The sequence below is a fragment of the Typopeltis vanoorti genome, chromosome 10 (assembly GCF_054136105.1).
Source record: "Typopeltis vanoorti isolate ZY-2024b chromosome 10, IOZ_Tvanoo_1.0, whole genome shotgun sequence".
Lineage (NCBI taxonomy): Eukaryota > Metazoa > Arthropoda > Arachnida > Uropygi > Thelyphonidae > Typopeltis > Typopeltis vanoorti.
This window is the reverse complement of record NC_143558.1, coordinates 84321769-84348862: the sequence shown is the minus strand read 5'-3', so window position 1 is coordinate 84348862 and position 27094 is coordinate 84321769. Positions and strand designations below refer to the sequence as shown.

The 27094-nt window shown below is 35.7% G+C and overlaps 1 protein-coding gene across 2 annotated transcripts in view; it reads right to left on the bottom strand.

The window, feature by feature from the left end:
• scat (VPS54 subunit of GARP complex scat) overlaps window positions 1-27094 on the bottom strand; it is a 393993-nt gene that overhangs the window by 289682 nt on the left and 77217 nt on the right. For both annotated transcript variants that reach the window (XR_016548906.1, XM_090398663.1), the window contains exons 5-6: window positions 14944-15081; window positions 9670-9812 (exon numbers count right to left, since the gene is read on the bottom strand). Coding sequence is in view for 1 of the 2 variants with exons in the window: in XM_090398663.1 (XP_090254789.1) it covers window positions 9670-9812; window positions 14944-15081 (281 nt within the window). In the remaining variant the exon portion in view is untranslated. The remainder of the gene's footprint in view (window positions 1-9669; window positions 9813-14943; window positions 15082-27094) is intronic.

The window sequence follows — 27094 nt, the reverse complement described above, 5'->3', positions numbered from 1 at the left end:
TATAAAACGTGAGCAAGTTACTGAGGCATGATCTACCCTTCGCAAAGCCATGCTGTCCCCCGTACAGTATCTCATTTTCATCAATCCATTCCTGTATTTTTCCCTTGACTACTTTCTCCAAGACCTTGACAATGACTACCCTGATATGCTGATCGGTCGGTAATTTGCAACCATAGTCTTGGATCCTCCTTTATGCAGTGGAACTATCTTTCCACACCTTCGGGACTAAATCAGACCCAAGACTCAGATTAAACAACATGGTCAAGGGCACTGATAATTCTTTAGCCGCTTCACGTAAAACCCGTGCCAGTATACCATCCAATCCCACAGATGTATTCACATTAAGGTTCTGTAATAGACTATTCACCTCCACTTCATTCATTACAATTCCCATATAAACTAACGGTTCCTTCATTTTTTCAATGTCATCACCTGGATGATATACTCATGCAAAGTGCTAGCTCAGTAACTCCACTATATCGACTGATTCAGTGACCTCCTTACCATCGTCATTCCTTAAAATCATTTTGCCGTGTACAGTTTTTTCTTGCTTGCAGCATATTGAAAGAACTGTTTGGGATTCTCTTTAGCTTGCATAGCTAGTTTCCTTTCATAATCCGCTTTTGCTTTTTTTTACCACACTCGTTACCCTTCTGGCCTGCACTTTATACCATTCGTGTGCCTGCAGGTCACCCCTTTCTTTAAATTCCATCAGTTACAAGAGGAGTAAAAAGAGCAAGCAAGGAAAGTGACTCACTTGGTAAGGGTAGCAAAAGTGCAGTATGAGCAGCAATCAGCAAATAAGGTTAAAAAATCCTACAGTTTTTTTTCGATATGTGGCAAATAGAAGTAAGAGTGATTATGGGAAGATGATGTTGGTCAATGAGAATAAGAGAATGATAAACACTGAGAAGGATATGGTGGAGTTATTAAATGAGCAGTTCATTAAAGAATTCCATCCTTGTGATTGCAAAACAATGCAGAACTTGTGAGCAGTCAAAATCGGTGAAGAATCAATGATGGTGAGTGAGCAGAATGTATATGAGGAATTAAGTAAACTTGAAGTCGACAAGGCCATGGGATTTGGTGGTATACCACATGTCTTGAGGGAATGCTCCAAAAAGTTAACAACAGTTTTAACTTACCCTTTTAAGATAAGCTTCATAAAGAGGGTTATAAGACTAAGGCTTTGAATTATAGGCTAATCTGTTTGTCTGGAGTTATGGCCAAGGTGTTGGAGAAGCAATTCAGGACAGGGATTCAGAACTGGGTTGACATCAGCAGAATTCTCTTTAATGGACAGCATGGGTTTGATAAAGGAAGAGCATGTTTTAGCAATCAGCTTACTATTATAAAAAGGTGACAAATAGATTGGACAAGAGAGATTCATATACAATAGTATATTTAGATTTTGCAAAGGCTTTCAATAAATTGCCACATAACAAGCAAGCTGTTAAATTGGAACAGATGGGAGTTGGATTGTAGATTAGTGTGCTGGATCGAAGACTGACAGTCTGATAGGTATCAACAGTATGGGGAAGTGATATCCCAGAAGAGGAAAGTTACTAGTGGTTTGCCTCAGAGATCTTTTTTGTGGCCATTATTATTTAATTTGTATGTAAATAACATTGGAAGAAGCATAAATGGTGTTATATAGTGGTTTGCAGGCAATGCAAAGTTGGGGAGAGCATGAGAAGTAGAGCAGATGTTGTAGCCTTGCAAGAGGACTTGAACAGACTGTCTGAATGGGCGAGTTGTGGGTATGCCAGTTTAATGTAGCAAAGGATAAGGTTTTAAAATTTGCAAAGCAAATATGGGATGCAGAGTATAAGATTGGTGGGGATATCTCAGAGGAGCTGGAGATGAAAGATCTCTGGAGTAAGGGTGGATAGGAACTTGAAATTTTGGGGACATTTTGCTAAAATTGTGAGGACAACACAGGGCATTATGGGAATGATGCAGAGAACCCTGACATGTAGAAGTAAGGATGTTATGATTCCACTGTTACTTGGCTTTCAGACTGCATACGGATTACTGTGTACAAATTTGGTCACATGGTTTTCAAAACGATGGCTTTTGGAGAGTTCAGAGATGATTCACTATGTCGATTTCAGGTCTCTGAAATGTACAGTATGAAGAGATTGGGAGAATGCAAACTGCAAAATCTGGTGTATAAAAGGAAGAGGGGGAGGAGGATATCATCAAGACATATAAGTTGGTGAGGAGTAATTAGCAGATTAATGTGGATTAGATTTTTCATAGAATGTGTGAAGACACAGGGAGAACAAGCAGCCAACCCTGGAAAGCTGTATAAAGAGGTGAGCAGGGCAATGAGGAGTAGATTCTTTGCATAGATGGAGGGCAATTGGAATGCCCTGCCTGAGAGTGTGGTGAATGCATTTAAGTCAAGGTATTATGAGCTGTGCATGTTAGAGTGGGACTTCCAGCGATGAATCTGACTTCATGGAGGTCTGATGATGATGATGATGATAATGAGATTTTTTAATGTATGGTAGATGAGGAAAGAACACTACTTTTTTTTTCTTCTTCTACAACTGAAGATTAGGAAGAGTATGGTCAGAAAGAGAGGAAGGCTTTTTTTTTTTTAAGTGCATGTAACTAAATGAATTTAAGGAGAAGGAAAGGCATTAGGTGAGCTAGAATGGATCTCCCATAATGATCTGCTATGAGCCTAATGTGAAAACTAAGTAGAAGGTATGTCTCAAAAGTCCTTGTGTTAAAGTTTAATTATTGAAGGTTTTTTATGCAGTGAAGGCTTATTCTCAAACATTTATTTGACACATAGCCACCACAATGTGTGATACATTGTTCAAGTAAATTTTTGAACAGTGAAAACATTCATCAGCTACTTCTCAGCAAATAAGGATTGCATTTGTAATCCTAACCCTAAGAGCATTCAAACAATTGTCCACGCATCCCCTTTTCAGACAACTGTTTTGACACAACCCTATGAAAAAAAGTCCAATGGTGTTAGATCAAGGAGACCAAGCAAGAAGCTGTTCTCAATCCATTCAGCTGTCTGAGAAAGTGTAATTCAGAAATTACTACGTATGCAAAATATAACTGCCAAGGTACCCCTTCTTGCTGAAGGATGGTGTTATTTAAAAGATGTAACCTGTCTAGTTCAGGAATGAAGAATGCTTGCAGCACTGCAAGGTAAGATTCCCTATTGACTGTTGACTCTAAAAAAAGAAAGGAACAAAAATGCAAGGCTTCCTGAGTGCACATCATAAATTTAAAAAAAAATGATTAGTCCAAATTCACAAAACTAAATGCATAAAAAATTTCAATAATTAAAATTTTGAATGCCGTTTACTGTAACTTTGTAACATTCATACATCTTTATCATGTGTTATTTTTTGTTTAAAAAGATGCAAAACCCAGCATTCATGATTCTTCAAAAGGAAAAAGTCTATTAAAGTTTAAAACTGCACAAGGACTTTTGGGACACCCTGTATAATATCATTAAGCATAATCTTGGTTTCTATCATACCCATGCAAAGTAAAGCAAAAACATACATCATGAAGACCCATGAATTAAAGAGCACTTAATGTAAAGGTTGTGTGTTTCTTTTAGTAACTGAGACCACAACCTTGTGCTTATCTCTTCCTTCCACCAAGCAAAACCCACATAGCAATTCTCAACCAAGATTCTACTTCATTCCCTTGTTTGGATTATTGACTTGGGCCTTCCAAGCATATAAACTGAATGAAACACTGAAGTAATCCTCCGTAGTAAGGAAGCATATATCTCCATTTTATTCAAGCTAAAATGCCTTGCAGAAGTCCAACCCCACGTTCGAGACATTTGCCCACGTGCAAGGTGGAAGTGGCAAGTAAGGGTTTGAAGTACCAATGCAGTACCATGAATTTTTTTTTTTTTCACTTGGGTTGTTACATCAAATCCTGCAGAGAACCCTGAAAATTGCTGGCTAATGGGACTCTAGCAAACCCAATTCCATGAAGAGCATCTGTTCTGATCACAAACTTACTACCGCATCTGGGGTAGCTGATGCGTCGAGAACAGCAGTCCGGGATCTCGATGAGAAATATGCTACATGGACTCTCAACATACTTCAGATAAACATCAATGGCATTAAAAAAAAGATGGAAGAACATTTTATAGAAAAATAACATCCACATGGTATGCTTACAAGAAACGAAACTAAATCAAAATCTGAAGCTTCAAATCAAAGCTATTCAACATTAAGGAAAGACAGACCGGATCATTCTGGCAGAGGTCTAGCTATACTCCTATGGATCAAACACATCAAATAAAAAGAAATCGTATCAACTACAAACAGCAATATAAATAGTAACACAGAAGCTCAAGCAGTCAAGATATTTCTACCAAAATGCATTAGTGACTAAATAACACAGATATAAATACAGAATTACTTCAACTAAGTCAAGCAATGTCAGACACAAAGATCCTTTTAGATCTAAATGCCAAAAGCCCAACTTGGGGCTCCCCACAACTAGATCGGAAAGGAGCACAAATAGAAGACACAATTGATGATCTAAACCTTGAGATCGTAAACAACAGGTGAAAAACATATCTGTCAAAAACAACAGGAACAGAATCAGCATTAGACATCACAGAAGTAGATTATGAAACTGCGAGTCTTACCCAGTGTAAAATACTAAAGAATGCCATCAGTGATCATAGGCCTATTATCACAAACACTAATTTGCAGCTAGACCAAAAACCACAAACAAAGACATCTTGAAACTTTGGAAAAGCAAATTGGCCTAAATACACACAACTATTAGAAACATATTGCACTGGCACACCCACTAGTAAAGAACATGATGAGCAACTACTAGAACTAACTAACAACATACAGAAAGCTGCAAAAAATTCAATTCCCAGAGGTCTCAGGAAAAACAATTGGGTTCATTTTGGAAAGATCACAATATCAGTGCTATGATCACTGAAAGAGATATTATCAATGAACAGTTAAAACAAAATAATACAGAAGACAACAGAAAGAAGTTAATAGAATTAACTCAAAACATAGAAGATGAAATTTCTAAAAAAAGTGGGAAGAATTCTGCAATAGACTAGATCCAAGAAAAGACTCACAACACTTCCTTTTAAGGACTCACAACACTGGAACATCATCAGATTATTAAACAACGCAACACTCCTGGATACTGATGGCTCTTTAAACACAGTCTCCTCAGGAACCAATACAGCAGCAAACAAACAAACAAACAGGTGACAAATTTACTAGCCAAACATTACTCTAATGCAAGCTAGCTGCAATACAACAAAGAAGACAAAAAGTGCAGGAAAATTGCAAAACATCTGCTAATACAATCCAGAACCTATCTTTCCGAAGACATCTTTACTCAGGACCTCACGACAGAATTAGAAACAGCAATTAGTCAAACTGACCCTGACAAATCACCCGAAATTGATCTTATCTTTGGACATATGATTAAAAACATGGGAAAAATAGCCAAAAAATGCCTTCTGAAGATATTTAACACCTCTTGGAATGCAGGTAAACTACCAAAAATCTGGAAAACATCAGTCATTATACCCTTACTAAAACCTAACAAAAACCCTAGTGACTGTAAAATCTACAGACCAATAGCATTGACTAGCACTCTCTGTAAACTAAACGAAAGAATAATACATACCAGACTTATGAATTAGCTCTTAGAAAATAACAAGATCAACTTCTACCAAACTGCATACAGGTCTCAACATAGTACAGAAGATCAATTATTTTATCTTTGTCAATCAGTCATAGATGGCTTTCAAGAAAAACCACAAAGAAGACAACAATATTCTTGGATCTCACAGCTGCCTGCGATCGCATCTGGAGATAAAAGTTAATAAAAATTGCATACGATACTGGAATAAGGGAGAATGCATTAATCTGGATTTCAGATTTTATGAAAGGAAGAAAAATGAAATAAAAGTTAATGGAATTCATTCCAACATGCATTGAACTTGGGCTGGAGTCCCACAAGGTTCTGTTTTAAGCCCACTCCTATTTCTCATCTATATGAACAATATCCATCCTCACATAATAAATGACACAAAAATAGCATGCTATGCAGATGATATAGCAATCTGGCACACAAGCAGTAATCCTCAACAATCTGAAAATGTCCTAAATAATTCAATAAAAGGCTTAGAAAGATGGGCAAAGGAACTTAAACTACATATAAACCCAGAAAAAACAAACCTCAGCATCTATCCACTGATAGAAAAAATAGACACAATTGCAACCCTCAAATCAAAATATATAATACCAAATTAGAAAAAACAGTCTCCAAAATACTTAGGCCTAATCCTAGATACTGAACTGAGATTTACAGCTCATATTACAAATATATCTAATAAAGCTCTTAACTTAAAAAGCTTAATATCATCAAAAGGCTTCGTGGAACAAAGTGGGGTGCAAAACTGAAGACATAAAACTACATATATGGCACTCGTACGACCCACTATAGAATATGTCTCATCAATCTAGGCTCCAGCTTCTACTAGCTCAAAAGAAAATTGACAGAGTACAATCAAGAGTAACAAAAATTATCATAGGTGCAGTCTCATCCACAAATAATTTAAGAGCTCAACAAGCATGTGGGCTTCACATACTAGAAGACAGAAGAAAATTATCCACAGTTAAATTCACCAACAGAATCAGGAGTCACCAACAGGATGACTTTTTACTCAGGACTTTCGATGCCTGGACAAGAAAATCTAGACTAAAAAGATCATCTATATTACATATGATCAAGAAATTAGAAAACAGATTGACTTAGAGCATCTATCCACTGAAATAAGCAAAGAGCCATTCTTTTCCACTATTCTACCAAAAAACACAATGATAAACTTAAATCTCCTCGAACCTTGTTCAAAAAAGGATTCACAGCAAGAAAATAAAAGGAAAGGACTTGACACTATACATCAGTTAAATAATCCAAACCATATCATTGCCTACATTGATGGATCATCTAATGAAGCACTCGACCAAGGAGGTTCAGGGATTTTTCTAACTCTACCTGGAGCCGAGGAAATGCAAACCAAAACCACAGCTGGCAAAATAGCTTCAAGCTTCACTTGTGAATTAAGCCATACAACATGCATAGTACTACATGCATTTTCTATAAATATCTTCACGGTAAATGTTCATTAGAACTAGCATCAATAATTTCACCTCTCTCTCTCTCTACTAAATCCATTAAGAAACATGCATCTGCCACCTAACATCCATTCATAGTCTCCATGCTCAACAGAATACATTTCTCTTTCTCCTACTTTATTCCTGTTGCTGCTGTACTATTCTAGAATAGCATTGTATTCCTTGTGTTTCCCAAGGATGCAATGCACAAGCTTCAAAATCCAACGTGAACAAGTTCTTCCTTTCCCAAATTTTTGCCATAGATGTGCTAAAATACTATAGGTTGACCAACCAATCTCTCATGTATGGACCCAGGTTAATCTACCAAACTCTCATGCATGGGCTCAGCATAAAAAATAAAAAAATTCTGATTTTCCACAATGATTAATCTCAAACAGTATCATTATGTGTGGCAAACAGAATATAATGAAATATATGAAACTAAAATAACAAACTGATGATTATCTGTTTGTAGGACATATCTCACAAAATTAAAACTAAAAAAAAAAAAATAGAACAAGATTAATTTCACTCCATTTCAGCCAATTTAGCTGAACAAACTGAATTATCAAACGTAATATGCAACAAGTATGTCTATTGATTAACATTTATTCCTGTTGCTGCTGTACATTTTATTGAAAATGATCAATTTCTGAGACAATCCCATCTGACTCTTAATAATGTTAAATAAAAAGAACTGTTACTAGTATGACTAAATCACTTCAGCTGTTGAAAGTTTTTCCACTTGATTATACTATAAATTAAAGATACCAAGAAATTATATACTTGGTTTAATCCTTTATCCGAGTGTAATACTATAATACTACTTGATAGAATGACTTGCAATTTCACATGGATGCTTATGACATGTACCAACTTACAAAAACTTGCCGATAGATTTGCCATCTATGGTCGAGGCCGAGAACTTTTCAGATCACCCTCATATAAATTAAAGATACCAAGAAATTATATACTTAGTTTAATCCTTTATCCAAGTGTAAGCAAACAAAGTTTCCACCTCTGAAGTATTTTCAGGACTGGGCAACTCATGGTAAAGGTGGTATTGACTTCACATCACTTGCCTTAGTATCCCATAATGCAAATCATATCTCCTTACAGACATGTATAATGCTATGCATTATGGGAAGGGCAAGTCATACCACCTTTACTATGATTTGCCCGAGTCCTGAAAATATTTCAGGTGCAAACTTTGTTTGCTTACACTTGGATAAAGGATTAAACCAAGTATATAATTTCTTGGTATCTTTAATTTATAAATCACTTCAGAAACTACATGTTGTTAGGATAACCAGTTAACTTCACTTTACCTCTCAATTACCTTAATATAAGGTGTTTATTAATTTTTTTAAAAAAATACACTTTCTGAAATATCAATTCTTAATTGAGTTTCTTACCTTAGTAATTATACTGAGATTCTCTGTCTACCAATTCTGGGTTTACAGTCTCTGCTACTTTTTTTTTTATTTCAGCCCACGTCATTTGGAAACAACAGAGCAAAGAAGAACATACTGTGATGTAATCCCACAACAGTTGACAATATCTGGCCATTGAATATTGTGTGTATTCTACAATCAATCGACTCTGCTCATGAATCAATCAGTGTCAAACTGCAAGGCGACAGTATAATCAAGTGACCAGTCAGCAGAGATAAAAGCTTTACAGTAAGAGCTAAATATTTTAATTCCTATAATTAATATGCATAATATAGTAGTCCTCAACTTTTTTTTTAAATTCATTTCAAAACAACATGCTATTCATTCTTTTATGTTTCCTCCCTTTTCTAATATAATAAATCTTCACTCAAAGTTTCCATAGCTCAGTTGATAGACAAACACTTTAATTGGAAAAGCTTGTCTGTACAAGAGGAACCTTGATAAGGTCATTTCAATCAAATGGCGAGTTCGATGGTCTCATATGAAGGAAGAGCATTTTCTTCTCTCCTGGAAACTGGTTTTTTGTCCCTCAGAACTGGCAAACTAACCTCATGAACACATATCTACAGCAAAAAATACCTGCCCTTGCAGAATGCAGAAGAGTGATGTGCTGGCTGCATTAATTTGTTGTGACCCCTAATCAGGGAACTTGACCTGTCCTAAGGGAAAGATGGGTTGAAGAAGAAGAAACCTTCACTCAATTGAGTCATTGCCATCATATTTCACAATTATCTACTATAAAAAAAATAAAAATAAAAAATCCATGCTAAGAGAGTGACAATTGGTCATTTTTGAGCACACAAACACATTCTCCTGGGGGTGGGGGGGTGGGGGAACAGGTTGTCTGCTGCATATGCCAAAAATGTACAACTATATATTAATCATCATAAATTATGTTTTTATTGAAATATGAAATATTTCAAACTCAAAATGTAAATTAAAAATTTATATTTTCTAATTACCTCTCAATTACCTTAATATAAGGTGTTTATTAATTTTTTTAAAAATACACTTTCTGGACATATCAATTCTTAATTAATTGAGTTTCTTACCTTAGTTCACACACCGACTTTATGACATTTGATAACTGGTCCATTACTGCATCTCGAGATGTCATTGCATGGAAAAAAGCTTCTGAACGCACAGATATTTGTTGTGCTATCTGCACTTCAACTATATCCAAATAATGACTTAGCTAAAAATAAAATGTTGCATAAATCAAATTTTATTTAATGTAAAATTGACTAAAAATAACTTATGTAAAACATGAGAATTAAAAATTAACTATGAAGAACATGATACCAGCATCATGATATAAGAACATGACATACATAACATATCAAAACTTAACATCAGTAAGCTAAGAATATGATTTACAGTATTTAGTATCTTGGAAGGTGGCAAGGCAGTAAGACTGATAGTTATGATGCTCTTTACATAATGAACTTAGGTTGCTTTACTACATTGTGTGAAATTTGAAAATTTTTTCAAATCTCTCTGTGTGTGTGTGTCAATTGTCATGTGAGAAAACAGTTTCGGTTTTTTTGTGACTAAGATATCCAAGAACAAATTATGTTTTTTTGTTTTTTTTTTTTAATCAAAAGTGCATTTAATGTGGAGATGAAAATTGTTAATTTGGAAAAGAATGTGTCTAAAACATCAAATCTATGTTGTCAGAAAGAGAATGTATCATAAAATATCTGATCCAACATTTAGGTTTCAATGACATTTTGGTGAGGGCATTTCGCTCGAAAGCTGCCATGCACAGGTTAGCAACTGATTGGGTGTGTGGGTGTGACAGAGGGGGAACTCTAGTATACTTCAGTTTGTCAGTAGATATCTGTTTATAAATTATGAAATTACCTAGACAGTCAAAATAAGGTAGTTATATCAGATGGAAATAAGTTAATTAGTTTAGTGTGTGAAACTGGAACAGTACTGAATAAAGAATAGATTTCAAAACTAACTGGAGTTTACATAATCCTTTGCTTTAGTGTTACATGGTGATCAGCATTCATTTCAGACAAATTATGGACTCTGCAACCATGCTATAAATAATAATTTTTAATTTCCCAGTGTTTTGACCTTCATATTAAGGTCATCATCTGGAATATATATAGAGACAAGCTAAATTACATTTCACACAGTATGCTAAAGAGATAATGATTTGATCAACATTGGAAGTTTTTCACACTTGGTTAAACTATAATAAATTTAGTTTAATCCTTTATCCAAGTGTAAGCAAACAAAGTTTGCACCTGAAGTATCTTCAGGACTGAGGCAACTTGTGGTAAAGGCAGACCAAGCTCTCATCACTTGTCCCAGTATCTCCCATAATGCAAAGCACATCTCCTTGTGGACATGTATAATTTTATGCATTAAGGGAAAGGCCACTACTCAGACCGGTTTCATGTCTGCGAGGAGATGTGCTTTGCATTATGGGAGATACTAAGACAAGTGACGAGAGCTTGGTCCACCTTTAACACGAGTTGCCTCAGTCCTGAAGATACTTGAGGCGCAAACTTTGTTTGCTTACACTTGGATAAAGGATTAAACTAAATTTATGATTTGATTAACGGTTATTCTACTGGCCTGACCTCTAATGAAAATAAAATTAAATTAAAATAAATAAATAAAATAACTACATCAAAGCTATATTCTATTTAAGACAATATCAGAGAAACATTCTTTCATATAGATAGTTTTAGTAAAAATGATGTCCTAATTTAACATGACAATTGTTATGTAAGATTTAAGATCCTGGATTATATGTTCTGGCTATTTTGTGTGGCAAAACATTTCCTACCTACAAAAAGGAGACACAGCATGGGCTCACCATTACTCCCCCCCCCCATTGCTAACTTTTACATGGAATATTTTGAGCAACGTGCTCTAGATTCTTCTCCTTTAAAGCCAAAAGTTTGGCTTAGATACATTGACAATGTTTTTGCTATCTGGCTCCCATAGACATTAGACACTCTCCTCAGCTACCTAGACAAACAACACAAACTCATACAATTCACAATTGAGATTGAAAAGCAGAACACACTTCCATTTCTAGATACACTTGTCACACATCTTCCTTCACTGTTTACTGGAAACCAACACATACTGGCCAATATATACACACATAAACTCCTAACACCACCCAACACAAAAACTAGGTGTAATTAATACACTAAAAAACAGGGCTTTGAAGATTTGCTCCAATGAACAATCACTTAAAGATGAATTAAAAGTTATCAGCAATAGCTCCCTAAAAAATGGATACAGCCAAAATACTATCAACAAAATTCTGTACAAGACCTCACTTAAAAACAAAAATAAACTAGACTACAATAAAACTGTAACCATTCCATCCCTTTAATGTTTAAATATAAACATTAAAGGGACATCAGATAAAATAAACAGAATACTACAAAAATACAACCTGCAAAATTAAAGAACTTACTTAACTCATTCAAGGATCCACTCCTTTCGCTGGCCCACCCTGGAGTATACCGTATTCAATGCACCTGTAATTTGTCCTATATAGGGGAAACAGGATGCACAATTCCTATCATAAGAAAGGAACATTAACGACACATTAAATATAATAACTATGGTCAAGCTAGCCTTTCTGATCATGCTCTGAACATTTTACATAGAATTGACTGGAAAAGCACCTGTTGTTTACATCACGCCAAAACATGGTATGAATGTAAATTTAAGGAGGTGTGTGAGATTCTTATCAACCACCCTAATCCTAACAATAATTAGGGTCTAAAAATCCCAAAAATATGGAAGGCACATATTCTACCCACTTAACCTTTCTCCCTAAGAGTTAAATATAAATAGGACCATAGATAATCCAGGATCTTAAATGTAATATAACAACTGTCATGTTAAATTAGGACATCATTCTTACTGTAATAAAATTATCTATATGAAAGAATGTTTCTCTGATGATGTCTTAAATAGAATATGGCTTTGATGTAGTTATTTTATTTATTTTAATTTTATTTTCAATAATTATTCTACTGGCCTGAGCTCTAGTGATCAAATCATTGTGGCTTTAGCATGCTATGTGAAATGTAATTTAAGCCTGTCTCTGTATATATATATGTGTATACTCCAGATAATGACCTTAATATGAATGTTGAAACACCAGGAAATTAAAAATGATTATTAATAACATGATTGTAGAGTCCATAATTTGTCTAAAATGAAATGAGTTTACATAAAAGAGTGTATTTTAAATACAGTCATATCCCGGAGTTACAACACTTTTGGTTCCAGAGAGGTGTCGTAACTCAAAAATGTCCTTAAATCGAAGCATTGTGTTGAAGTTTGAAAATGGTGTGGTTATGACTAAAATAAAAAAAAATAAATGGGTTTATTGAATGAGTTCATATGCTGTAATGGCATCTGTTGTTGGTTGGGTATAGCACTGTGTCATAACTGTATGTTCTTTATTTGCTGAAATCAAATGGTAATACACTTTTTCACTACTTGTATATGGGAAATATATGGCTTCTACATTACTTCAACCTTGGTATCTCTTCTGGGTCTGACTCACTGATGAGAACTCAATAAAGGTCAAAACTAGTCTGGGTAGTGGCTCTTTCCATAATGCATAATATTATACATATCCAAAAGGGGATGTGCTTTCAATTATGAGATACTAAGGCAATTGATGTGAAGTCATTAGCCTCTATATACAAGTAGCCCAGTCATGAAGATATTTCATGTGCAAACTTTGTTTGCTTAGACTTGGATAAAGGATTAAAGATGCAAAGAATATAATTTCTTGGCATCTTTAACACTTTGAGTCCTAGACCTACTGGGACCTAAAGAACCCTGTGTCCTGACCATTTTTAGCTCTATTTAAAAAATTGCTATGCAGTATTTCTATGGAATATCCAAATAATTATTTTCTGTCTTTTAGTTAGCATCTCTAACAATTAATTGGAACAAAAGTTTTAGTTATACATGTGGTATGGGCTCCAGAAAAGGGTTACAAGAAATCAAGGTTTTTGAAAAAAATAAAAAGTTAATTTTTTATTAGTTTCTACTTATATTTACTTCTTTACTTCTTTGGTGTCAGAATTCAACAACTTCAGTTAAAATATTGCTTAGATGTTACATAAATAATGAAAATTATAAATAAAATTTGTGTGTGTTATTATTATTATGAAAATATCATTTTAAATAGGGGTGTACATCACTATAATTATCCACTATTGGCCACAAAAGTCGAGTGGTAAATTATTGAATTAGGCCATTTAGTTTTTGAAATGCCACGACCTCACATGCAATCGCAAAAAACTCACTGGACAAATTTGGTCACCCCTCATTCCAAGTTCTGCGTCACTGTCGCTTGACTCGGAGCTCACATTTGTGGGGAGATCTGCTTCCTCTTGTTCTGGATCACTGTCTGCCCAATCATCTAATTCAGATCCTTCGTTAGCAAGTATTTCCTCAGGCATTTGTTCTAATTTGCATTCACTCAAGAACCATTTTACACCTCTGCTTTGGGCACCACTGGGTCCTAGTCTGTCCATGGTGACAGAAAAATTCAAACTGATCTCTCAGGTTACAAGAAGAGTGTCGTGAATCCTTATATTGTTTAGATTGGAGCAGCCAGAGTTATGACAGCGCGATGTAATATAAACATGAACACGTGCGATCGTACATGATGCAGCCCATGGGTAGGCGTTATGATATACTAATATAAATTCCCTTTTTTATTGATAAAAGTCAACCATTCTCATGGATAATGAAGCTGAAGGTTCAAATTTAACTACAGTATAGTCTGATAATGAATTTCAAGCATATATTGTTATTTTCAGAATTTTTAATTTAGCGATGTAAATATACATTGATGGGATTGGATTCTGGGTTCATGAGCAATTGATGTATATTTACATTGATAGGACTCAAAGTTTTAATTTATAGTCTAACCAAGTGAAAACACTAAACTTTTTTTTTTCAAATTCCAGGTCAAAAACAGAATTCCCCAAATGACTCCCATTCTAAAACAAATTGTTATTTTTAACCACACATAATAGAATAACAGATGAATGCTGACAGCAGAAGCTTCGCCATCTCCCCATGACAAGCACAAGATAGAGCAAAAACTCAGCAGCAATGAAAAAATATCTGTAAATACATTTTAATTTGTTCACCTATATTACATAAAAATTTTTACTTTACATTTTAAAGCACATAATTCTAAATTATAAAAAATAGTTTAATTATAAAAAATTATCACTATTTAGGTTTATAATTACTATTCAAGTTACTAAATTATAAAAAATCAAAAAATATAAAAAACACATATTTACCTTTTCTTGCAAAAGCTTAGTAGAATTCCTAAATGGAGCTGTATTAATGCCTCTTTTCTGAGGATGTAACTGGAACCATGGGAACACTGCATTAAATGTTTCTGGATTGTCAAGGGCAAAATCAGCTTGCAAAAATATCTAACAGGAAAAAAAAAAAAGAATGAATGTGTGTGTGTGTGCATGCATGCACACATGCACACACACAAAAGTGAAACACTAATAATGCATAAGGATAAATGAATTAGGGTAATGAAGAATTCCATAGAGACTATCTAAATGAATGCCTAAAGTGGTTAATATGGTAAGCATTTTGTATTAAGTAAGGATCCTTAATACAAAAATACTTTTGAAATTGTCTATGATTAACTTTTTCTTAAGTACACCACTTTGTTGAATCTGTAATCTATTACTTTTAATATCCCCAAATGAAAAGAGAAAACTTTTTATATGAAAATCAAAATGAATACACAACAGAACAATCTCATTCCACCTGTACCATATACTTCTCAACTACTCTGATTTCATACTTTTCATGCAATTAGGGTGGACACAAGTGGGTGGGTGTACGTGCGTGCATGTGTGTGAAGGTACCCATGAGGCAAGTGAGTGTGAGAATGACCAAGTGCAGAATCTAGTCTCTTAAGTAAAAATATTGAATAGGGCAGTCAATTCAGGAAGTAAACATAGTTGGGGGACTAAAGGGACACTGCAGTTTCTGCCAGAAGTATCAGGAATAAGAGAGTGGAGTTTTAGGCATTGGTTAGTGCAACCTCACCAAAAGTTAGTGAAACTGGTCTAACAGCAGATGATATCAGATGAATGGCAGTCAAAAAAAATATGAGATAGGCAGGAGGGTGGCTGTTCATTTGAAGCAGTCTGGTGTGAGATCAAGGCCAATAAGACAAAATATATGGTTAGTTGCTGCTACAGGTTGGTGTTATGTCGTTGCTTTTTCTTATAATCTTCTTTCGTTATAAATTTGCCTCTCTACAATAACTAGAAGATTCTTCCAAGAATTTTCCCACTTTAATATCTACATCACTTCTTATGTACTCACTCTATAAAGGAAGGCAAATTCTATATCTCTGGCCAATTCCTAGATTAGTCACGTGTTTACCCTAACAATTAAAGGTTATTCCTTAATTTAGAATGAATCCTTTAAATTTCTATCTGGGGCTATCTCCTTTTCAGATATCGACAAATTTATTTTTTTATGCTGCGCCAGCCAATATCTTAGGATAGAGAAGACTCTTATTCAGGGAGACCTTCCCAGATTTTGATGCACAGTGTTGAATAAATCTAGTACTTAAACTCATTAACTAAACACTCTACTATGGCATGGCTATGTGAATTCTAGTTTGCAGTCGTAATTTCTATAACAATATAATATACTTTCTTTCAATCCCCCCCCCCCCCCCTACGGTTCAGATTTATGAGTGGTAATTTGAATTCTCAGGTATAAAAGACGAAACATTTATTGGAATCTTAAGACACATACAACCGGACATATCTCACATTCAGTTAGTTCAATGTCATGCTCAATCAAACTATATCAAGCAATTAAGCACTCTAGTACATGAGCAATAAATCCATCTCTTAAATTAAACATTAAACACACACAATATACACACTATATACTTCTAATCAATATTCTGTCTACTATGTTAGTCTCTCTCATTAAACTTGTTACAATTCATTTATAATCCTTCTCAGACAAATTAACCAGTTAAGATAGGCCACAGCCAATTATGGTAATCACCTAAAATGTCCTATTAAAATGTCCACACTCAACAATTACATAACAGTTTTCCTTTCTTTATTCTACTCATTATCATCATCAAATTCCTGACATGTACCCTCAAGGGGGTGTACAGGATATGATAGTACTACATGAAAAATTTACATCATTACTAACTTCCTATCTACAATTTTCCTCCAAATCAGTCTGTTACTTGTCAAGAATCCAACATTATCAGATCTTATATTTCTATCGTCTAAGGCACTTTGTACTGTATCAATCCACCTATATCTTGGTCTTCCTCTGGGTCGTTTTCCTGCCAACCTGGCAGAGAACACTTGTTTTGCTAATCTTTCCTTGCCCATTCTGTTCAAGTGACCATACCACCTGAGATTAACTCTGCTAACGCATTCCTGGATGCTGACAATGTCAAGTTCCTTCCTAATATCCTAGTTTTTAATATATTCCCATTAATGCCATCTGTTCACGGCTAAAATCTTTCTCAGGACTCTCATATCTGCGGTCTCTAGTCTTTGGTCAAGTGTTTTACTTCTGACCCAGCTCTCAGATCCATAAGTTAAAACTGGTTTGAACACTGTCTTGTATACAGCTAATTCAGTGTTCCGACTAATTTCTATCTTATTCCATTGATTGCCTACCATAACAGCTTTGTTGATTCTGTTGTCTATTTCCATATTTAATTTACCTTCAGTAAAAATCTTGCCTAAGTAGTTGAAATGTTTTCTTGTTCCACAGGTTCCCTGTTCACAACAAAGTTGACATTTTCAACAATTCTACCTATTTTCATTGTCTTTGTCTTTTTAATGCTGACCTTCATACCATATCTATTACAACAGTTATTCAATTTAGTCAGGGAATCTAGCAAACTTGTAGCGGATTTATTTAGAAGTATAACATCGTCTGCATAAAGCAAAGAGCTGACATTAACATCTGCAATTCTGATATCATGTTTAATACCACTTTCCTTCATAATGTGATCCATATAGATAATGAATAACAGAGGGGATAATGATATGTACATCCTTGTCTCACACCAGATTTAACATTAAACCATCTTCCTGTACTTCCTTCAATTCTAACTGCTGACTTACAACTCAAATAAAGACTTGCTTGATTGTATTGCTTGACATAATGCCCCATTGACACCATATAACTGTAGCATATTCAATAGCTTCTCTCTTGGCACCTTGTCATATGCCTTTTCCAGATCGACAAAACTTAAATACAGATCTTTGTTATATACCCATGCTTTCTCAACTATTTGTCATAAAGTGAAGATCTGATCCTGACAGCCTCAATTTGGCCTGAATTCAGCTTGTTCTTCACCAAGCTTTTTTCTTCCACAATTCTTCTCAACCGTTTCTAAAGTATACTCACATTGATCTTGCCAGGAACACTCAGTAGGGAAATATCTCTGTAATTCTCACATTCGGTTTTATTTCCATTTTTATATATGGGTACTATTAGAGCTCTACTCCAGTCATCAGGAATTTGTCCCTCTGTCCAGGCTTTCTGATCTATACAGTGAAGCCACTGTAAGACTTTTATACCACCATACTTCAGCATTTCTGGTCGAATATCATCTACTCCTGCTGCCTTTCCACATTTCAAGCCTTTGATGGCTTTTTCTACTTCAAGTACTGATATGTATTCCTGACTGTATTCCTGTTGAGTGTTTTTTACCACTGTGCTATGACCGCTTCTTTTAGCAATTTTTCGAAGTAATTACTCCACACTTCAAGGATATCTTTTTCTCATGGTTTCATGCCATCTTTATCATCTCTAACTCCTTTTACAGCACTCTTTCCTCCATTTCTAAGCTTCTTCAACAACCTCCAGAATATCTTACCACTTTCTTGATATTTATTTTCTATGTTCTTGCCAAAATCCTCTCATGACTTTTATTTAGCTAGTTTTACACAGTGTTTCGCTTTCTTATATTTGTCTCTGTATTCTCTAAGAGTACAAGCTGATTTATTTGCCAGGAACTTTTGATAAGCTTTCTTCTTTTCCTTCACTGCCTCTTTAACTTCCTGTGTCCAGTATGGAGTTCTGATTTTTCTATCCTTGCAGACAATCTCACCACATGCCTCTCTGGCTGAATCAATCGGGGTTTTCTTCACGGCTTGCCAATGAATCTCCAAGGTTTGGTTCCTATCCTCAAACTCTTTCATTTTTCCTTCAATAATCTTTGTGTATTTTAGCCTACAGTTCACATCTGAGAGCTGGTCATCTTTTATTCGCTTTAAAACTTTCTTACATGTCATTCTTTTCAATATGAAATTCAATTTTATCCTGCTCAAGACAAAATACTAATCACTTCCAATTTCAAAACCTCTGTACACTCTGGTGTCCTGCACCAGGGAGAAAACATCACTATCAACAATAACATAGTCAATGAGACTTTTCTTATTCCTTGCCTCTTCTCTCCATGTGAATTTGTTCACATTTTTATGTTGGAACATGGTGTTAGTAATAACCAGTCCATGTCCTGAGCAGAAATCCAACAGATATTTGCCATTATCATTAGCTTTGCTCTTTTCTTCAAATTTTCCCAAAATATTTTTGTATGTCTGACAATCATTTCCTACTCTGCTATTTAGATCCCCAACAAGGACCAACTTTTCCTTTTTCATTTTGTGTCAGTTGCTTTTTCTAAAGCCTCAAAATATTCCTCCACTTCTACCTTAGTAGAAACTTCTGTGGGACCATAGGCACAAATAAGTCTCATTGTCCAGTTCCCCATTCTCATATCTGCCCACAATACTCTACTTGAGACTGACTGCCATTCGAGAAGATTAGCCTCGTATTTTGTGTTAAATACTATGGCTACTCCTTCTTTTCCTTTATTGTAATTTCCTGAATATAACATTTTGTATTTATTGCTCAGAAAGATCTCACCAGTTTTTATCTTTTTTGTTGCAGTCACCCCTATTATGTCGATCTGGAACTTATCTAATTCTTCAGCTAGCTCCATTTCTTTGCCATTCAGGCTTCTTATGTTGATAGTACCGATCTTTAACTCTGGTGATGTTGAGTTGGGGAACATATAACAAAATTCTGTACATTACCATCTCTTGGAAAGGTTACCAAGTTCGTCCATTCTGTTCACAGCTTTGTCTAATACAGTTCGAATCCTGTCTTTGGCTTTCGCCAATGTGGTCACTTATGGCGGTCGCACGATCTGGCCTTTCCAAACGGCTGGCAATATGCCTGCTCTGATCTTGCACCGCTGCTGCTTGTTCTCATCAGCATTGCTGGATCTTTGGTCGCAGTCAGCTATTCTGCTCTGAAGAGATAGCTAGTCAGGACTCTGGAACTACGGGTACCGATGCATAACATCCAAGGGCGATCCGGAATCCATCAGGAGGCGAGAGAGAGAGACCCAACGTCCAAGAAATCAGGAACCAGGAACACAGCAATAAAAGCCCTGAGAAAGGGGAGCAAACCCCTTTTATTGTGCACCCTTGATGCCCTTTCTCTCTCTGCTACGTTCTTCTGCACAGCACTTATCCTCTCGTCGAGCGTCTTCCGGGAAAAGTGAATGAGCGTCGCTTTCCTTGTAAGTGCCTTTGCCTCAAGCCATACGTTCAACTGGACGGTTCGCACGCAACCTTTGGACTCTTGGTTACATCTTATCATGCCACTCACATTACATAGAATATTCTCTTTTAACTACATTTTTTGCACTAAATTCTTTACATGATTTTGGATAGACAAGATTAATTTTATAACTTCACATTAAAGTATTTACAGCCTTACTTACAGTTAATATATATAATTTCTTTCTTGCTCAAGTACAAGTTTTCTCCTTGTAGACTTGTTATATCTTGAATGAATAGTTTCTTTTAAAAGCTCTCCATTCAAGATCCAACACTGGGGAGGGGATTATAGAAATAACCTGGAAAACATGCATCAGCAAATTAGTGCAGGTCATGTGTTTATGGAAACTTCAACAATGGAGATACAGACTATAAAGAAAAAACATCACACAGCAGGAACAAAATGAAATTTATACACCTACTGAGTGACCATTTTGCAAAGGTATATCACTCAAGTGAGGAAAATGCTGACATATGTAACAGACTGATGTGAAAACAGAGGTGGATGAATTGGAGGTTCTTTGGATACTGCAGAATCTCAATGTAAATACAGCTGTGGGATTAGATGGAATATCAGCTCGTGTTTTCAGCTCGTGTTTTGCAAGAATGTGCAAGGGAACTCTTACTCCTCTTCTTCACCTATAGTCTATGTAGACAGTTGGGGCATTATAAAAGTGACAGTCCTAACATACTCTCTCTCCAGATGTTTCTGTCTTGGGATCTCCTTAACAAAGTGGAGAACAAAGAATTTGTCCATTTTCTAATATTATCTAACCAATGATTCTAGGTCACCCGTTTTTTTTTGTTGTTTTTTTATCACAGGTCAAACCCTCTAGTGCTATTTTAGGTAAGCTATCTGATCTAGTTATGTTGCTCAGCCAGTGGAGCTGTTTCTGATGTATTTTAGTGATATTTAATTATGTTCTAGCAATGGATCAGATTTTCCTTCTAACCTCATCATTTGTTACGTGTGACATGTATGGTAATCTTCAAAGCCAATAGTATTTTCTCATCTTCCTTTAGCAATGTCCAACTCTCGCATCTGTATAGTAGGACAAAATTAACAAGAGTAATGATGAGATTGTCTTGTAGTTAGCTGTATTTTAGTGATGTAAGATAGCTGTATCTTATTGTCCTTCCAAAGTGGTTGTAACCTCTGTAGGGCAACAGTAGCTTTAGCAATGCATGCCTTAATGTAATGTTTAGACTGACTATCTCTATCACTTCCCAAGTAGGTGAATCTTTCTACTACTTCCAATTTTTTATCATTAATTGAAATTTTCATAGGCTTATTGCCTGAAGACATAGTTTTTGATTTGTAAATGCTTATCTTTAATCAATAATAACTGAGTACCTTAGAAAAAACTGTTAATTCTTATAACCAATGCTCATTCTCGGCTATTAGGTCAATGTCATTGACATATCTGAAATTATTGTTTTTTTTTTTTTTTTGCCATCAATTATAATTCCAACACCACTGTTTACAAGGCTAAATTTATTATATATTCCAAATAAAGGTTATAAAGAATCATCAAAAGCATGCAGCCGACACACACCTTTTTTCCATTTCAAAAGGCCTGCAGTAGTTGTTAGATTTCTGTTAGCATTTCTGAGGAACAGTAAAGAGTTTTAATTAGGCAAACTATTTTATTATTTATCCCATACAGGTTCAGTATTCTCCTCTGACTAAGCTCATTAATTTAAATCTAATTCTAAGACTGAAATAGCAAATTAAAGGCCAATCAGTATTTCAGGAGTGGTGATAAAAGTACTGGAAAAATTGGTCAAAAAGAATTCAAGAATGAGTGAATAAGAATATAATACTCCATGAGGGGCAACATGGCTTGCAAAAGGGTCAGTCATGCCTTAAAAATCTACTATCATGTGACAGCTGAGTTGGATAAAGGGAATGGATATATGATGATACGGCTGGATTTTGCAAAGGTATCTGACAGAATATCACATGGAACTCTGTTAAGCAAATTAGAACAAATGCAGAGGACAGATATGACACTGATTATGTAGATAACAGGGTGGCTAAATGAAAGATATCAAAAATAGTATATGGAGCAGAATCCAAGAGAAGGAAGGTGAGTAATGGTGTGCAGCAAGGTTCCGTGCTACAACCAATACTGTTTAAGTAGTTTGCTGATGATGCAAAATTAAGTACAGTAATAGTTAATCTGTAGTTAGTGATAATTAATATGGAAAGAAGTATGCTTGGTATCACAAGATTGGATCACAAAAGGAATACATGGATAAGAAATCAAACCAAAGTCTCTGACATCATAGGAAGAGTGAAACATCTGAAGTAGCAATGGGCTGGGCATATTGCTCGAAGACAAGATCAACAATGGACAAAAGAAGTACTGGATTGGATTCCACGAGAGGAAAAATGACCATGACGCGACCTAAATCATGGTGGATTAATAATATCATCAGATTTGCAGGAGTGACATGGGAAAGGAGAGCCATGGATAGACAGTTTTGGAGTAATCTTGGAAAGGCCTTCATCCAGCAGAGGATCGACAATAGCTGATAATGATGATGATGAACAGTTAATCTAGTGAAGCTAGGAATTTAGGGGTGGTAGTAGATAGGGAGTTGAAGTTCAGAGAGCATATATAGCTAAGGTTGCTTATAAGATTACTTGACTACTGAAGAACACATTAACAAGGCAGAGATAAGTTGTTATTCTTCTTTATAAAGCATTGAATGTCCACATCTAGATTACAGCACTACTTAGTTATTGATGAGAAACCAGAATACATTCTGAAAGAGAGTGATGGAAGTTTTGGGAAGAAATGAGAGTTTAGAGTGAGGGATTGAAGTCCAGAGAAGAGGATAAGACATTAAGAGAGAAGTTTGCAAACAGTTTGCCTGAATTAACAGATGAAATTACTTTAAAAAGACACTAAGTAGAAAATATGAATAAAATGATACGAGATTATATAATTTACCCAAAGTAACAGATAGTTGTTTATTAAACAATGTTGAGCAAGTCTTGTTCTGATTAAATGTTTTAAAAAAAGAAATTGGGATGCTTAAGGAGGAGACCTCCACATAGCCTATAAAGGAATGCGGAGAACCGACCAGCACTTCTGACCTAATGTCCAATCCTCACCTTCTCGTGGTGCACCCTGTTGGGTATCTACCTGGATACTGAACAAACGAGGATGGGCTGGAAATTTGGGATTTAACCGATCAATTATATTCTTAATGCCTTAAACCAAAATGACAACATGACAAAATGCCGGCTGGGGCATCCCCTGATTAAACAAGGCCCCCGTTGTTTTTGCCAGGGAACCAAGGAGAACAGCGAAAAGTCAGCTACTGGAACAAATCTAAAAACACACCCCAACTCAACATCACCAGAGTTAAAGATCGGTACTATCAACATAAGAAGCCTGAATGGCAAAGAAATGGAGCTAGCTGAGGAATTAGATAAGTACCAGATCAACATAATAGGGGTGACTGAAACAAAAAAGACAAAAACTGGTGAGATCTTTTTGAGCAATAAATAGAAAATGTTATATTCAGGCAATTTATTTGGCGTATGGCTCACACATGAAATGTTACATTACATTAATCCTTAATATTATATGGACATAGTAATAGACATATGTACAATAAGAAGACATAATACAGTCATAAAAGAGACACTCAAGAATCAAGAATAGGCTACAACTGAAGGTCTAGGTTGATTATCCAGTCGACTGCACTTGGTGTAGCATGGATGAAGTCTGACAGGTTTCCACTGTATGCACGTAGGACACATTCTGCTATAATATGATTAAATGTCTGGCGGGGTGATCCACAGTCACACCTGGGTGAGTCAATCATGCCCCATTTGTAAAGGTGGTATGCACATCTGCCATGGTTGGTGCGGATTTGGTTAAGGGCAGACCAAGTTTTCCAAGGTAGGTCAAAACCCGAAGGTATCTGTGTTGGGTCCACTAATTCATGGAAGATCCCTGTTGAAGTGTTACACCCAGGACTCTTTCCTCTTTTCCTTCATGTTGAAGCTTGTCTCGGCAAGATTTTTTGCTGTTAAGATTGGAGGGTGCCTTGACTTTATTTCTGTTTATTTCTAGGGGTGGGATGTCTTCATGGATTGGAAGATTTTGGATTTCCATGATTTTGCTGTATTCATGTAGAAGAAAGTTGGATCTGCGGAGGTCGGATTTTGATTAGCACTGGGAGCTAGTAGGTTGGGTTGATTTTACAGTTCCAGAAATAAGGCGCATAGTGGTGTTAAGCTGGGCATCAACCAAATACACATGGGCACTGTTCAGCCATATGGGTGAGCAGTATTCAGCTGTACAGTAAATGAGGCCAAGAGCAGTGCAGCGAAGCGTTGTTGCTGAGGCACACCAAGTTGTTCCACATAGTTTTTGCAGTATATTGTTTCTTATTTTTAGCTTGGATGCGGTGTTAATGAGATGCGGTTTAAAAGATAGTGTTCTATCTAGAGTGACATCCAGATATTTTGGGAATCTATTGTAGTGTAGCAGTTTGTGGTTGAAGTAGACCATGATTTCTTTGTTAGCCTGGTTATTGTTCAGGTGGAAGCATGAAACTTGTGTTTTGCTAGGATTCAAGCATAATCTCCATTTGATGAAGTATTCATCTAGGACTGCAAGGTGGTTTGTTAGTGTATCTTCCATTGTAGTAAAATTAATGTCTCTAGTAGCTAGAGCAATGTCATCAGCATAGCAAAACTTCTTAGAGGGTGTATGAGGCATATCTGCGATGTATAAGTTAAAAAGGAGGGGAGCCAGAACTGATCCTTGTGGTAACCCATTATCCGGTGTTATCCAATGACAATCAAGGAAAAGAACGAGTAGCCATAGTATTCAACACTAAATACGAGGCTAATCTTCTTGAATGGAAGGCAGTCCCAAGTAGAGTAATGTGGGCAAATATGAGAATGGGGAACTGGACAATGAGACTTATTTGTGCATATGGTCCCACAGAAGGTTCTACCAAGGTAGAAGTGGAGGAATTTTTTGAGTCTTTAGAGAAAGTAACTGACACAATGAAAAAGGAAAAGTTGGTCCTTGTTGGGGATCTAAATAGCAGAGTAGGAAATGATTGTGAGATAAACAAAAATATTTTGGGAAAATTTGGAGAAAAGAGCAAAGCTAATAATAATGGCAATTACCTGTTGGATTTCTACTCAGGACATGGACAGGTTATTACTAACACCATGTTCCAACATAAAAATGTGCACAAATTCACATGGAGAGAAGAGGCAAGGAATATGAAAAGTCTCATTGACTATGTCATTGTTGATAGTGATGTTTTCTCCCTGATGCAGGACACCAGAGTGTACAGAGGTTTTGAAATTGGAAGTGATCAGTATTTTGTCTTGAGCAGTATAAAATTGAATTTCATATTGAAAAGAATGACATGTAAGAAAGTTTTAGAGTGAATAAAAGTTGAGCAGCTCTCAGATGTGAACTGTAGACTAAAATACACAAAGATTATTCAAGAAAAAACGAAAGAGTTTGAGGATAGGAACCAAACCTTGGAGATTCAGTGGCAAGCCGTGAAGAAAACCCTGATTGATTCAGCCAGAGAGGCATATGGTGAGGTTGTCTGCAAGGATAGAAAAATCTGAACTCCATGGTGGACACAAGAAGTTAAAGAGGCAGTGAAGGAAAAGAAGAAAGCATATCAAAAGTTCCTGGCAAATAAGTCAGCTTGTGCTCTTAGAGAATACAGAGACAAATGTAAAAAAGCTAAACAGTGTGTAAAACTAGCTAAACAAAAGTCATGGGAGGATTTTGGCAAGAACATAGAAAATAAATCAAGAAGTTGGTAAAATATTCTGGAGGTTGTTGAAGAAGCTTAGAAATGGGAAAGAGTGCTGTAAAAGGAGTTAGAGATGATAAAGGTGACATGAAAACGGAAGAAAAAGATATCGTTGAAGTATGGAGTAATTACTTCGAAAAATTGCTAAATTAAACAAGCAGTGATAGTACAGTGGTAAATAACGCTCAACAGGCATAGAGTCAGGAATACATATTAGGAACATTCAAGTAATATTTGAAGTAGAAAAAGCTATCAAAGGCTTGAAATATGGAAAGGCAGCAGGAGTAGATGATATTCGACCACAAATGCTGAAGGATGATGGTATAAAAGTCTTACAGTGGCTGCACTGCATAGTTCAGAAGGGCTGGAAAGAGAGACAAATTCCAGATGATTGGAGTAGAGCTGTCCTAGTACCAATATATAAAAAGGGAAATAAAACTGAATGTGAGAATTACAGAGGTATTTCCCTACAGAGTCTTCCTGGTAAGATTTATGCAAGTATGCTTGAAAAACGGTTGAGAAAAATTGTGGAAGAAAAGCATGGTGAAGAACAAGCTGGATTCAGGCCAAATAGAGGCTATCAGGATCAGATCTTCACTTTACAACAAATAGTGAAGAAATCATGGGAATATAACAAAGATCTCTATTTAAGTTTTGTCGATCTGGAAAAGGCATATGACAAGGTGCCAAGAGAGAAGCTATTCAATATGCTACAGTTATATGGTGTCAATGGGGCATTATATCAAGCAATACTTAGTCTGTATTTGAGTTGTAAGTCAGCAGTTAGAATTGAAGGAAGCACAGGAAGATGGTTTAATGTTAAATCTGGTGTGAGACAAGGATGTACATTATCCCCTCTGTTATTCATTATCTATATGGATCACATTATGAAGGAAAGTGGTATTAAACATGATATCAAAATTGGAGATGTTAATGTCAGATCTTTGCTTTATGTGGATGATGTTGATGTTAT